This window comes from Phyllostomus hastatus, unplaced genomic scaffold (assembly GCF_019186645.2).
Source record: "Phyllostomus hastatus isolate PE091 unplaced genomic scaffold, TTU_PhHast_1.1 phas_contig_98, whole genome shotgun sequence".
NCBI classification, from domain to species: domain Eukaryota; kingdom Metazoa; phylum Chordata; class Mammalia; order Chiroptera; family Phyllostomidae; genus Phyllostomus; species Phyllostomus hastatus.
In genome coordinates this window covers 6,422,746-6,434,904 of record NW_025333999.1, presented here as the reverse complement: position 1 = coordinate 6,434,904, position 12,159 = coordinate 6,422,746, and the positions used below count along the sequence as shown (strand labels likewise).

The window sequence follows — 12,159 nt, the reverse complement described above, 5'->3', positions numbered from 1 at the left end:
CTCTTTCCCTAATTCCTCTGGCGGGAACACCGCCCGCCCTGCCCTTGGTCCCTAGTAGGCCCCGCCCTACTCCACGTGCATTGGTTGCCCTTCCCTAAAGCTCCATGCCGACTGGCTCCTGTCGCTGCCATTCCATTCAGCCTTGTGGCGCGCGGCGGAGTGGCTACCGGTGGGAGCGTGAGCAGCGGCGGCAGCGGTGGCGGAAGTGACCGGCGGGTTAGGTCCCTGCCGACACTATGGTGAGGGCAGGGCGATGGCGAGCTGTCGACCAGAGGCGGGGGATGCGGCCGCCAAGGCTCCTTGGGGCTGGCGTTGGGGCTGGGGCGATGCAGAGCGAGCGTGTGATCTGGGCCTCTAGTCCTTCCCCTCGACCCGAGAAGGAGAAACTGAGTCCGGAGAAGGCGGGGGCTCTACTAGGGTATCCAGCGCGTCGGTCTCCGTACTTGCAGTTGGACGAACGTGTAGTCATAGTATAGTGGACTAGCCGCAGTCTTCCCATTTTGCAGATGGGGAAGCCGAGGCCGGAGAGGAAGGGGACCCGCCGAAGGGCCCGGTGGAGGCAGCAGAGTGAGTTTGACACAGTGGGATATCCCCAAGTGCATCCGACCCAGTCTGATCTCATATTGCGAAGCTGGAGTGCCGGGAAGTAGGGTGCCCGTCTGAGATCTCAAATTAAACCAGTTTTGTGGATATCAGGACTTACAAGGCCCTTAGAAAATTAGCAGCACAACTTCCTGTGCCTCTCGTTTTCAGGTTGAAAAACAGACCCAGAAAAGGGGCTTTCTTCTCCCTGGATCACACAGTAGGGGTGGGGGGTGGGTTTGAGCCAGAAGTGGACTAACTGTGCCCGTTCAATTCACAGAAGGAAAAAATTGAGACCCTGACAGGGAAATGGAGACCCCACACTGAGGAATTCAGAGATGGGCCTCGTGGGAGTGGGAGCGTGCTTGGCCCATCAACACCTGAGTCTCTGAGACCCTTGCTGCATGTTCCTTAGGGTTGGTGAAGGCTCCCACAAGTATTGCTGACTAGTACAGGAGTTGAGAGAAGGGACCCAGTTCCTCTCTGCTGGAGAGCAGAGTGGGCCTGAGGGCATGACCAGAAGGATCCCTCTTTGTTAAGTTCCATAGAGGCAGGATCTTTGTGTTTATCTTGATATATTCCCAGAGTCTAGAACAGTGTTTGTGCAAAGCGCACACTGTTTCAGCCAGAAGTGTCCAGGAGTGAACAAGGCATGACACACGCTCAGTTCCCTGTGGTCCTGGCGGGCCAGAAGCAAGGGGCTAGGTGTGCAGGTGGAGGTAGCCCATGACAGCTTCCTGAAGTGGGAACCTCAGGAAGCTGTTGAGTCCAGTCCTAGATTGGTCCGGAACCCAAACATTGTGAGAAAGCCCAGGAAAAGGAATCCTCTTTCCTTCAGCTTTTCTAATTTCTTCAGTTCCAGATGGCCCAGTTTCCGCCAGAGCTGGGTGTTCAGCCCTCTCCTGTTTCCCTTGACACCTTCATGCATCTTCCTCTTTCCTGTGGAATTTAAAGTTCTCCAGGATCCTCCCGTTCTTTCCTCTGTCTCCAGCTTAGTTTGGGGATGAGGATGGAGATGGCAAGACGTGGCCAGTGCCCCTGGCTGGTGCTGCAGTGGAGGGCTGTCCAGATGCCACCTCTCCCTTGAGCGTTTCCTTATTTGTGGGGTGGGGCAAGCATCCCACCCACCCCACGTGCCTCCCTCGGCTGTATGTGTATTTCCCTCGTATTTGTTCAACAAATATTTACTGAGTCCCTCTCTTGTGCCTGGCCCCGTGCTTGGCGCTGGACAAAGTCCACACCTTCTGAGTTTTCCAGTCTATCAGGAAGCATAGTGTTTCAAGTCTAGCCAGGGAGACAAGTAAACAAGATAATTAGAGACTGGCTACGTCCTGTGATGGAAACAGCAGAGGGTGGCCCAGGTGGAAACCTCATTTCCTAAATGGGGTTATTATGAAAGCCTGGCAGAGGGAGGGGACCATTGAGCAGCAGTCAGCCTGGGGAAAGGCCCCCCCAGGCAGAAGGAATCACAGGAACAAAGGTGGAGCAGTGGGAACCTGTATGGTGTGTGAGGAGCGGAGTGGAGTGGGCTAGTCAGGTCTGGCCTTGTGGCCTGCCAAGGGGGTGGGGATAGGGAATTCAGGGCAGAGCTGGGAGCAGGTCCTGGTCCCTCCCAGGCTTCACATGTCCTCTCAGGTGCTTTGTGGCTAGGGCACTACCCGTGACAACAGTAGAGGCTATGGGTCCTCCAGAACTGTCCTGGAGCTGGGACGAGGTGGTGACCCGAGAAAGGTAGTCACCAGCATAGGGGTTGTGTATGTCATAAAAGGACATCTGTTGGTCCCGTACTGACAAGCCCATCTGTCTGCTTTCACTGGCTTTACCAGGACTTTGCTGTGTGTCCCTGGGCAGTTTCCTCCTCTGACCCTCCCTCCACGTCTTGGCAACTGAGTCCATTTTCATTCTCACATTCCAGAGTTAGCCTGACCCTGTCCACTCTCTGGTGATCTGGGAGGAGGACCCAGGTGTCTCATCATCTTGGTTCAGATTGCCACTGCCCAGGAAACCCCGTAGCGTCTGCACAGTAAAAGGTGATCTGGGCCTGTGGCCCCAAGTGCAGAGCGGAGTGTCCTGTTTCCCCTTCGAAGCCTGGTTACAGTGTCACACAGACGCACGCAAACGAGAGGGCAGGAGCTGTGACTGGCTCCGTTGGTCTCCAACCTGCTCATCCTCTGTGGAGCAGCTGCCCATTCTCCACGTGGCCTGTTCTTTCTCCTTATCTTGGTTGTCCAGGAAGCCAGTGCAGGAAGTGGGCTTGGGCCTGGCTTCCTGTTGTCGCTGGACCTCCCCCTGTGACTCCTATCAGGGAAGGCCAGTGGGATATGGGATTTGTACCCCCCACCCAAGCCCTTCCATGGGAGCCACCCTCTGGGGGCCGAGGGCCATTTCCGGCCTCCACTGGAGAGGCTGTCCAGTTCCACGGCCTGAAGAAACAGCTGCCCATATCGGATCAGTAGTGTGAGGCCAGGGCAGGACGAGGTGAGGCCTTGTCCCTCCCCGTGGCAGTTTCCTGTCTATGGGGCTCTGTCTAGAACCTTCATCTAGCTACACTGAATAGGCTGCCATTGGACCCCGGACCCAAGCACTGCCACCTGAGTCAGCCTTCTGGAGATCTAGAGGCAGCTCCAGTCTGGTACAGGGTCCTGAATTGGGTTCCCAAAATGAGAAGAGCAGATTTTTCCCCCCGTTATACCATGTTTATTATGAAAAAGGAATTCAGTAATGATGGAAAACTAGATATCTTAAAAGCCCACCTTATCTGTGTGAGTTTAAAAGATTCCATCCTTTACCTGCCATCTCTTGCAGAAACCACAAAGATTTTCTGGAATGCTTCCTCCTCTGACCTATTGAAGTCCTGTCTTTGAGAACTCAGTTCAGATGTGGTCTCCTCAGATCGAGGTGGACTCCCCATTGTGCCTGGCCGAGTCACTATTGGTCCAGTGGGAGCTTCCCCCACTGGCTGCGGACAGAAGGGTCAAGCTAAGCTCTTTCTCTTGCTAGCTCTAGTGCTGGGCAATATTCTCAGTCTCTAAGCCTCAGTGTGCCCATCTGTAAAGAGGGGTGGTGATAACCATATGCGATGCTGGAAATGAAAGACCTGGAGCTGCCTGTATCCATGTGGGTGGATCTCAGGCATCGGCAGAGCAAACAGCAGCAGCAGAGGGCCTGCACACTGCGATACTGTTGATAAGCATGGTGGATGTGAAGGAATGTATAGTGTGCGGTATTAAAAAGCAAGTGCTCAGCAGTGGGACTAGGTGGCAGCTGCCTCTGGGAGGAAAGGTGGAGCTTGAGATGTTCTTTCCTAAACTGGAAGGCAGGTGCGTGTCCTGAGGTTGTGCAGAATGAGAGTGCCTCTTAGTGGGTTAGGCATGTGTGCTTCTGTACCCCTGGTGCTGTGGTGGGACCTTGCCCTGCGGCCTGGGGCTCCCGGGTGCAGAATAAACAGGCAAATCTCGTGCTCTTGTTTGTCTTGTCTTTCAGCTTCCATTGTCACTGCTGAAGACGGCTCAGAATCACCCCATGGTGAGTAGGTGCCATCTGGGGCGACGAGTTTCATTGGGGACCCGCCCTGGCACAGGGACGGGGACACTGGGTGAAGAGTGAGGTGCCTCCAGCTGAACCTGATTCCCTGCCCGTCCACAAAGCAGCAGCTTGTTCTCTTCCCTCCCACATGGGTCAGGACTAGAGTCATTTCGGCTGCTTACAAAAGTAATACATGCTTATTTAAAATGTCAAACACGCCCTGGCTGGTATGGCTCAATGGATTGAGTGCTGGCCTACAAACTGAAAGGTCACTGGTTCAATTCCTGGTCAAGGTAAAGGCACATGCCTGGGTTGTAGGCCAGGTCCCCAGTGGGGGTTGCATGAGAGGCGGCCAGTCGATGTTTCCCTTGCTCATCCATGTTTTTCTCCCTCCCTTTCTCCCTCCCTTCCTCTCTACTAAAAATTTAAAAATATATATTTTTTAAAGATTTTATTTATTTTTAGACAGGGGAAGGGAGGGAGAAAGAGGGAGAGAAACATCACTGCGTGGTTGCTTCTTGCACACCCCTCACTGGGAACCTGGCCCGCAACCCAGGCATGTGCCCTGACTGGGAACTGAACTGGCGACCCTTTGGTTTACAGCCCGTGCTCAATCCACTGAGCTACACCAGCCAGGGCTAAATGAAATCTTTTTTAAAATGTCAAACAGGAGAGGAACCTAGAGTGAAGCCCCCGCATTCATCTTCCCAGCAACTTAACTAATTCTGTGATATATGTGCGTATAAATGTGAATGTGATTTTTTAAACTGGTTTTTGTTGTTTTTCAATATATTCTGTTTCCTTTGTCAAATATCATACAACTCAATCTTTTAAAGTAAACAGTGCAGTGGCCTTTAGCCAGTTTACAGTGTTGTACAACCGTCACCTCTGGCTGGTTCCAGAACATTTCCCTCACCCCCGAGGAGACCCCATCCCCACTAGCAGTCGCTCCCCATCCCCCTCGCCCAGTCCTGGCAACCACCAGTCCGTGCTCTGTCTCTGTGGGTTTACCTGATCCGGACATTTCACACAAACGGGATCACACGTGTGGCCCACGGGTCTGTCTGCCCTCCGCACGGTGTTCTCAGGTTCCATCCTGTGTCAGTGCTCCACTCTTTTTAATGGCCGAGTAGCTTTTCATTGTGTGGATGGGTCGCCATGTGTTCATCACATTCACCAGTTGATAGACATTTGGGGTATTTCTGCTTTTTGCCTATTTGAATATCTGGCTGCTGTGAACATTTGTATATACATTTTTTTTAACCCTCACCAGAGGATATGTTTATTGCTTTTAGAGAGAAAGGAAGGGAGAGGGAGAGAGAGAAAAACATTGATTGGTTGTTTCCTGTACATGCCTTGACCAGGGATTGAATCTGCAACCTAGGTATGCGTCCCGACCGGGAATCGAACCCGCAGCCTTTTTTGGTGTACAGAATGCAGCTCCCACCAACCCAGCCAGGGCTCCTGTGTGCATTTTTTGCATGGATGAATGCCTTTATTTCTCTTGGGCATCTACCTGAGTTGGTTCTTTTTAAAATCACAGTCTATTCTTTATTTGTTTGGGGTTTTTTTCCCCTTTCACCAAAAAAAAAAAAAAAAAGATTACCCCGTAGAAAATCTACAATGCCCAGCAAAATATGCTGAAAAAGCAGAATGTGTCCCTGTAAAATGTGCTCCCTGGAGGGCCTGGGTGCTGAGTGCAGTGGCCCCTGGGTCCTGAGAGGAGTTGAGGACGAGTCTGGATAAGGGCAGGGCTTCTCTAGTGGCAGGGATGCACCTGACTTGGGGCCCATTTCCGTCCAGTTGGTAGAGCTTAAAAATGGTGAGACATACAACGGGCACCTTGTCAGCTGTGACAACTGGATGAACATCAACCTGCGCGAGGTGATCTGCACGTCCAGGGTGAGTGCCCTGTGCTGGAGCTGGCCGACACCTGGGGACCATTGGGTGGGGCGGGCGGGTGTGGGGGTAGTAGGGACCATGTGACCAGGAGAGTGTGCGTGGACTGGAGGCTTACAGGGCCTCAGCACTCTGGCCTCCAGATTGGGTGAAGGCCCTTTCCTGTACCTTTTGGGAGATGGGGGGCTCGTCCAGCCTACCACAAGTCTTCCAACCAAGGGTGGGGCCTTCGGGACTAGGCTGGTGTAGAGTAGTGCCAAGGGACAGGGCTCCAAGTCCCTAGTGCCTGGACTTTGAACCTATGAGGACTGTACCTGTGGGGATGTTTCCTGAGCAGGTATTAAGCTGTTCCCCTCCTCCTCCTGTCCCTGATTCTGCCCCTGACTAGGAAGGACTCAGGCTAAGGGGGTGCTTCTGGCTATAGGTCCCTGCTGTACTGGTGGGGGTTGGCCTACAGGGCAGGCAGACCCCACCTTCCTGTCTGCCTTAGCTGCTATTGATCTAGGCTATAGGCCATAGTGGTGTAGTTTTGGGGTATCCAGGCCACCAGAGGGCAAGGTGGCCCTGTAGCCTCATGGACCAGGAGGCTTGTTTACCTCCGCAGGCCTGAAACCAGGAAGTGCAGGGCCAGAACCTAACCCACCAGGGCTGGGGGCAGGTCCCTGGGGTCGCAGGCTGGGATGACCCCAGAGCCATGAGGACAAGGATGGTGGTGGAGGCAGGGCTCTCTCACAGTAAGTAATATACATGGACTCCAGTCTAAGTCCCCCTGCGAGCCACAGCCCCCCAGGTTATAGGAGAAGACGCTGCTGAGGGCCCCAGCCAGGGTGGGGCTGTTTTGAGCCTATGGGCAGCATGCCCCTAGGGTTTGCCACGCACATTATGAGGCAGCCCCCTACCCCGGTCCATCCTTTTGGATGGTTCATGCCCTCACAGGCAGACAGGTGACATGACCCCTTCCCTCACCTACACAGGTCTGACCTGCTCCTTGTATTGGTACATTGTGGAGCTGCCACCCCAGCCTGCTAGAAGCTCCCTCCTGGATTTCTTGCCATGTGCAGCAGATGTCTGGGTGGCTCCATTGTGGTCTTAGCAGACAGGGCCACGTTGCATAGCCTTACATGCATATGTCCTTCTGCACATGGCCAGTAGATCTGTATCCACTCGTGGGACCTAGAACCAACTACCGGGTTCAGGCCTTGGTTGGTCCAGTCTCCAGCACCAACTAAACTTGGAAACTTGGCTCCTCTGGACATTTCCTTCTGTGTCCATCCAGATGGTTGGGAGAAAAGGCTGGGGTGAGGATCGAAATCTCTTGGGTGGTGGGTGGCAGAATCCAGAGACCAAGATCCCAGGGGAAGCTCGGGTTGGGAGGTGCTAAGTTACTGCCACAGAAAGCAGAGGGAGCCCTGGCTCTTGCAGGGAGCGCACTGGGCTCAGCCTGACCTTGGCTGAGGGAGGGCCGATCCAGGAGCAGCCAGCCCTAGCCCTGGCTGAGAGCTTCTACGGAATCCTTCTGTTTCTGCCTGGCTGTGCTTTGCATCCCCACAGACTTGGCCCTTTGCCCACTCTTTCTGGGAAAGGAATGTGCGGGGCCTTGTAGGGTTCCTCTGTGGGATGGGAGCTCGTGGACGCTCCTGGGAAGAGCAGCCCTCAAACGTTGTCTCACCCACCAAGCGCCTCTGCTGGGCCAGACCAGACTGCTGGGGAGGATTGGGGAGGACTGGGGATTTTGGGGAGACTGGAGACTGGGAGGCCAGCCCTGTCATGGACTAGAGATAGCTGGACAAGGAAAGACGACAACCAACAATGGTGTGTGCCAAGTGCTAGGGGCCAGAAGCCCTCTTTGTGTGTTCCAGAAAGTTCCATTTGGAAAGTGTGTTGAATGTGCCAAGACAGGGCAGCTAGGGTGGGGCTGGATCTTGGGCCCTGGGAGCCATCGTGAATTTGGACCTGATCCTTGGGCCAAGGGGGCCCTAAATGTTTTGGGTTTTTTTTTTTTTAAAGATTTTATTTGTTTATTTTTAGAGAGAGGGGAAGGGAGGGAGAAAGAGAGGGAGATATGTGAGAGCAACATCGATCTATTGCCTCTTGCACGTCCCCAGCGGGGGACCCAGCCGGCACTTCAGGCGTGTGTTCTGACCCGGGAATTTAACCAGCGACCTTTTGGTTTGTGGGAGGACGCCCAACCCACTGAGCCACACCAGCCCAGGCTCTGATTGGGTTCTAAGCAGGGAGAGGTCTTGGTCTGATTTCTAAGGGTGTGGGGGGAGGAGAAGGCTACCCAGGCTTCTGGCTCCAAGCAATGGGGGTGGGGCTGGGAAACTAATCTGGTGGAAGAAGCCCTGGGCTCCTGCCCAAGGGCAGCAGGAGGAGACTTTAGGGGGAGGCCTTGTGCTGGGCGCCTGGCAGGGGGCAGAGGGGAGGGGGTAGGGTGCATGGCATCCATGTAGTAAGAACCACAGGGTTTTGTCTTTTCTAGCCCCCTTGTCTCTCCAGCCTCAGTTAGCTTCCCTGAAAACTAGCATCTTGGGGAGCCACTCCTGGTGAGCGCCAGACCTGTCTCCCTCCCCTCTCCTGACCTTCTTCACCTGTCTCACGAGGTCTGTGTCCTCCTGCCCTGTGTCCCATGCCAAACTCGGACCCTGCCAGGAAATAGTTGGATGAACGAATGAGTCAGGGATGTAGAAAAGGTTCCAGAAGGTGGGTTCTAGAAGGCTGGGGGCAGGAGCAGACAGCAACTGGGCTGTGGCAGCACCTGGTCCATGGGGCAGCCCCCGCCCTGGGCTTTGAGCTGCATGTGATAAATCCCATCCCGTACTGAAAGACAGGCGGAGGCCGTCTCCCACATAGCCCTGGCTCTTCCTCATGTGCCAAGGGTGCTGAATGTCTGTTGACCCCACCGGAGGAGTCCCATGTCATGTCTGGGACTGTGAACTTGGCAGCCTACAGGGGTGAAGGCAGGTGCAGATAGCTGCTCCCTCTCGTGCAGGATGGAGACAAGTTCTGGCGGATGCCAGAGTGCTACATCCGAGGCAGCACCATCAAGTATCTGCGCATCCCTGACGAGATCATTGACATGGTCAAGGAAGAGGTGGTGGCCAAAGGTCGTGGTCGCGGTGGTCTGCAGCAGCAGAAGCAGCAGAAAGGCCGTGGCATGGGGGGTGCCGGGCGAGGTAGGCCCTTCTCACGCGCGTGCATACACACACACACTGGGGTAGCGGTAGCACGTGGCATCCTTTTCGGCCCAGTGTTGACATTCTTGGCTGGTGCTCTCATGGTGCAGCAGCAGGCCTGGCTCTGAGCCCTAGCCCTAACCCCTGACAGAGCTGGGAAGCTGTGACTCACAGGCCTCTTCTGTGGAGTGGCTGCTGCTGCTGACTGCCACCTGCCATTGCCCCAGCCCAGGGTCCCAGCTGAGTCCTTGGTGCCCTCAGCTCTAGGTCCGGCCCAGCAGATGGGCCTGGTACCCACATAGACCTGGGCCTTGAGCCCTTGTCTCCATACCTGTCTGTGTCTGGGTATGGCACGCACCTTCCTAAGCCTCAGTTTCCACTCTTTAGAGAGGGTCCAGCAGTGCCCACCTCATCAAGCTGCAGGCGTGGACCCCAGCTCGGGCTGGCACAGGACCCCTCTCCACCCTGACACCTTGATGCAAAGCCACAGTCACACCTTTTTGACTGACTCCCCCTCACTGCCCTGAGATGCCAACTCTGGCATAAGATTAAATTTTTTGTCTAGTCAGCTGGGCCCAGAGGCAATCTGTAAGCCCCACCTCCCAGTCAGGCTCCTATTGTTGGAGTGTTCTGGCTCTGTCTCTTCCGGCTGTGGGGACCTCCTGAATGCCAGGCCTAGAGCCAGCTTGAGCCAGGCTCAGGTGACAGGAGTGAGCCATGGTGAAGAGGGTGGGAGGGCACTCTGGACGGAAGATTGAAAGGGACTCTTAGTGGGGCCCCAGGGTCTCAGGGCCTGTCTCATACCCGACGCCAGGCCCTGTGCACTGGGGGGCACCATTGCTGGCTGAGCCTCAGGGAGGTAGGGGGAGGGGCCTCTCTGCCCGCTGTGGAGAGAGGCTCCAGGGACCTCAGTGGCAGGTAGAGCAAAGCTGGTCTCGATCCATGAGAGGTGAGGTGGGGCAACCCCTGCCTGCACCGGTCTCTGTACCTGCAGGGTGGTATCACCATAAGCGAGGTCATGGGTCACCAGTGCAGACTTCAGCCTCACAGTTGGGGGTGTCTGGCCCACTCTGCCAGAGTCCTGCCCCTGTCCTGGCTCTTCCCCCTCCTGGAAGCCCTTCTGCCTTTGTTCTTCCAGTCACTCCCTACCCCAGCCCTGGGCCCTCTCCCAGGAAGCCGGACCTGGTGTCCTCCTGTCACACTGAGAACATTCTCAAGCACCACCCGTGCCTGGCCCTGGTCAGATACTCTACCCATTTGCAGCCTCCCCTGCCCACTTTATAGAAGGGGCCACTGAGGCCCAGAGGGGTTAGAATACCCTGGAACCAGGCTCCCCTGCAGCCTCCGCTTCTGTTCTGCAGGTGTGTTTGGCGGCCGGGGCCGAGGCGGGATCCCAGGCACTGGCAGAGGTCAGCCGGAAAAGAAGCCCGGTAGGCAGACGGGCAAACAGTGAGTGGCCCGCAGCCTCAGAGACTCGAGCGCCCCTGCTCCAGGCTGCATGTCTGCTCCAGCCCACCTGTCTGTTCAGAACAGAAATGAGGCAGGTGTTGGGGGGACCTCCACCTGCACGTTTTGTTATCCTTTTCTTTATATAAAGTGTTTTTTTAACCCAGCATTTCAACGGTTGGAAATGTTATTTGGTGTTTTAGATTTTGTGAAGTTGCAGCCCACTTGATTCCTGGAAGGTTCTCTGTGTTAATGCACCTTTAGAGCCCTTGCCCTTGTGTGTTAAAGGGGCCATTTTCCAAAGTTTTGTTTTGCATCTCTTGTTGGAGCCCTGTGTGGCAGGCAGACAGGAGGTTTTCCTTTTAAGTTCTTTGCACTGAGATTGACCATCCACGGAGTTTTGCTGAAACACAGACCTGAATTTGGCTTTTCGGAACAGATCTGGACAGGCATGTGCCTCAAAAGCTGTTGTGGGAATGTGGTTGGGCCCCTCCCCTTTGCCTCCTCTCCCTCTTTGTGTTACAAAAATAAAAACAAAATAACTGCAAACTGCAAACCCAAAATTCCTTTTGAGCCACTGGGCACATACAGCACGTGGTAACCTCAGGAAATCACAGCCCTGTAAGGGGTTTCCTTTTGAGGGCTGTGGCCCATCTTGTTGAGAGTAGGTTTCATTTTGGTTTTTGTTTTTAAATTTTATTTATTTACTTTTAGAGAGAGGGTTGGGGATGGAGAAAGAGAGGGAGAGAAACATCGATCAGTTGCCTCTCAAATACCTGCAACTGGGGACCTGGCCCACAACCAAGGCATATCCCCTAACCTGGAACCAGGCCACCTTTCGGTTTGCAGGACAGCGCTCAATCCACTGAGCCACACTAGCCAGGGTAGGTGTTTCAACAGGACACTTAGCCATGTCCCTCAAGGTTTTCTTGTGAAAGGAAAGGTATGAGACTGGCATTGGGGCAGAGGTTGCCCCAGATTGGCCTTAACCCCCTCCCCTCTTGGTAGAGAGGGTTGATGCTGTGAGACGTGGGGATGGGAGCCAGCAGGCACCCACAAGGCCCAGTCTTGCCACCAACAGTCCGCCCTATCTTGCAAGCACTGTCCACACCAGAGTTCACCAAGACGGCCGATGCCTGGAGGAACGTGCAGGTTTGCCGGAGCCTCTTCACTCCTCCAGGCACTGTCACCCACATTGCCTGAAACGCCAAACCACGCCTGCAAAGCTTCCAGCGTCACTTGTCTGCGGACAGGTTTTCCTTTCGTAAGTACAGGCACAACTGGTGTTAGGAGATGAGTCCTGGCCACTTGTCACCGGGTTGAGACCAGTTTTGAGGGGTGAGTAGAATAAAAGGCACTTTTGCCCTGGCAACTCCACTGTGGGATCTGTGAAGTGTAGACGAGTCTCCCCAGTCTGGGAGAGCTCCTCCACATTTTAGGTTCAAGAACGCCGTCTGCCTCCTCCTCCCGGCTCCCTTACCTCCACCACTACTTCCTGGTCCCACCCTGTGGGGGACTCACTGCCAACCCT

The 12,159-nt window shown here is 54.8% G+C and overlaps 1 protein-coding gene across 3 annotated transcripts; it reads left to right on the top strand.

The window, feature by feature from the left end:
• Positions 1-36: 36 nt before the first annotated feature.
• LSM4 (LSM4 homolog, U6 small nuclear RNA and mRNA degradation associated) lies at positions 37-10,797 on the top strand. Of its 3 annotated transcripts, none has more exons than XM_045852919.1 (5): positions 86-239; positions 4,066-4,107; positions 5,911-6,009; positions 8,999-9,182; positions 10,544-10,797. In XM_045852919.1, the coding sequence occupies exons 1-5, from the start codon at positions 237-239 to the stop codon at positions 10,633-10,635; spliced, it is 420 nt and encodes a 139-aa protein (XP_045708875.1). In that variant the 5' UTR covers positions 86-236; the 3' UTR covers positions 10,636-10,797. The 3 variants fall into 3 exon arrangements, with proteins under 3 accessions (XP_045708877.1, XP_045708875.1, XP_045708876.1); XM_045852920.1 differs by lacking the exon at positions 86-239 and adding an exon at positions 485-567; XM_045852921.1 differs by lacking the exon at positions 5,911-6,009 and having other exon boundaries at positions 37-239.
• The last annotated feature ends 1,362 nt before the right edge of the window (positions 10,798-12,159 follow it).

Coding starts and splice junctions, on each gene's coding strand:
- LSM4 (XM_045852919.1), top strand. Junction 4,108..5,910: donor CGGCTCAGAATCACCCCATG/GTGAGTAGGTGC, acceptor ATTTCCGTCCAG/TTGGTAGAGCTTAAAAATGG. Junction 9,183..10,543: donor CATGGGGGGTGCCGGGCGAG/GTAGGCCCTTCT, acceptor TCTGTTCTGCAG/GTGTGTTTGGCGGCCGGGGC.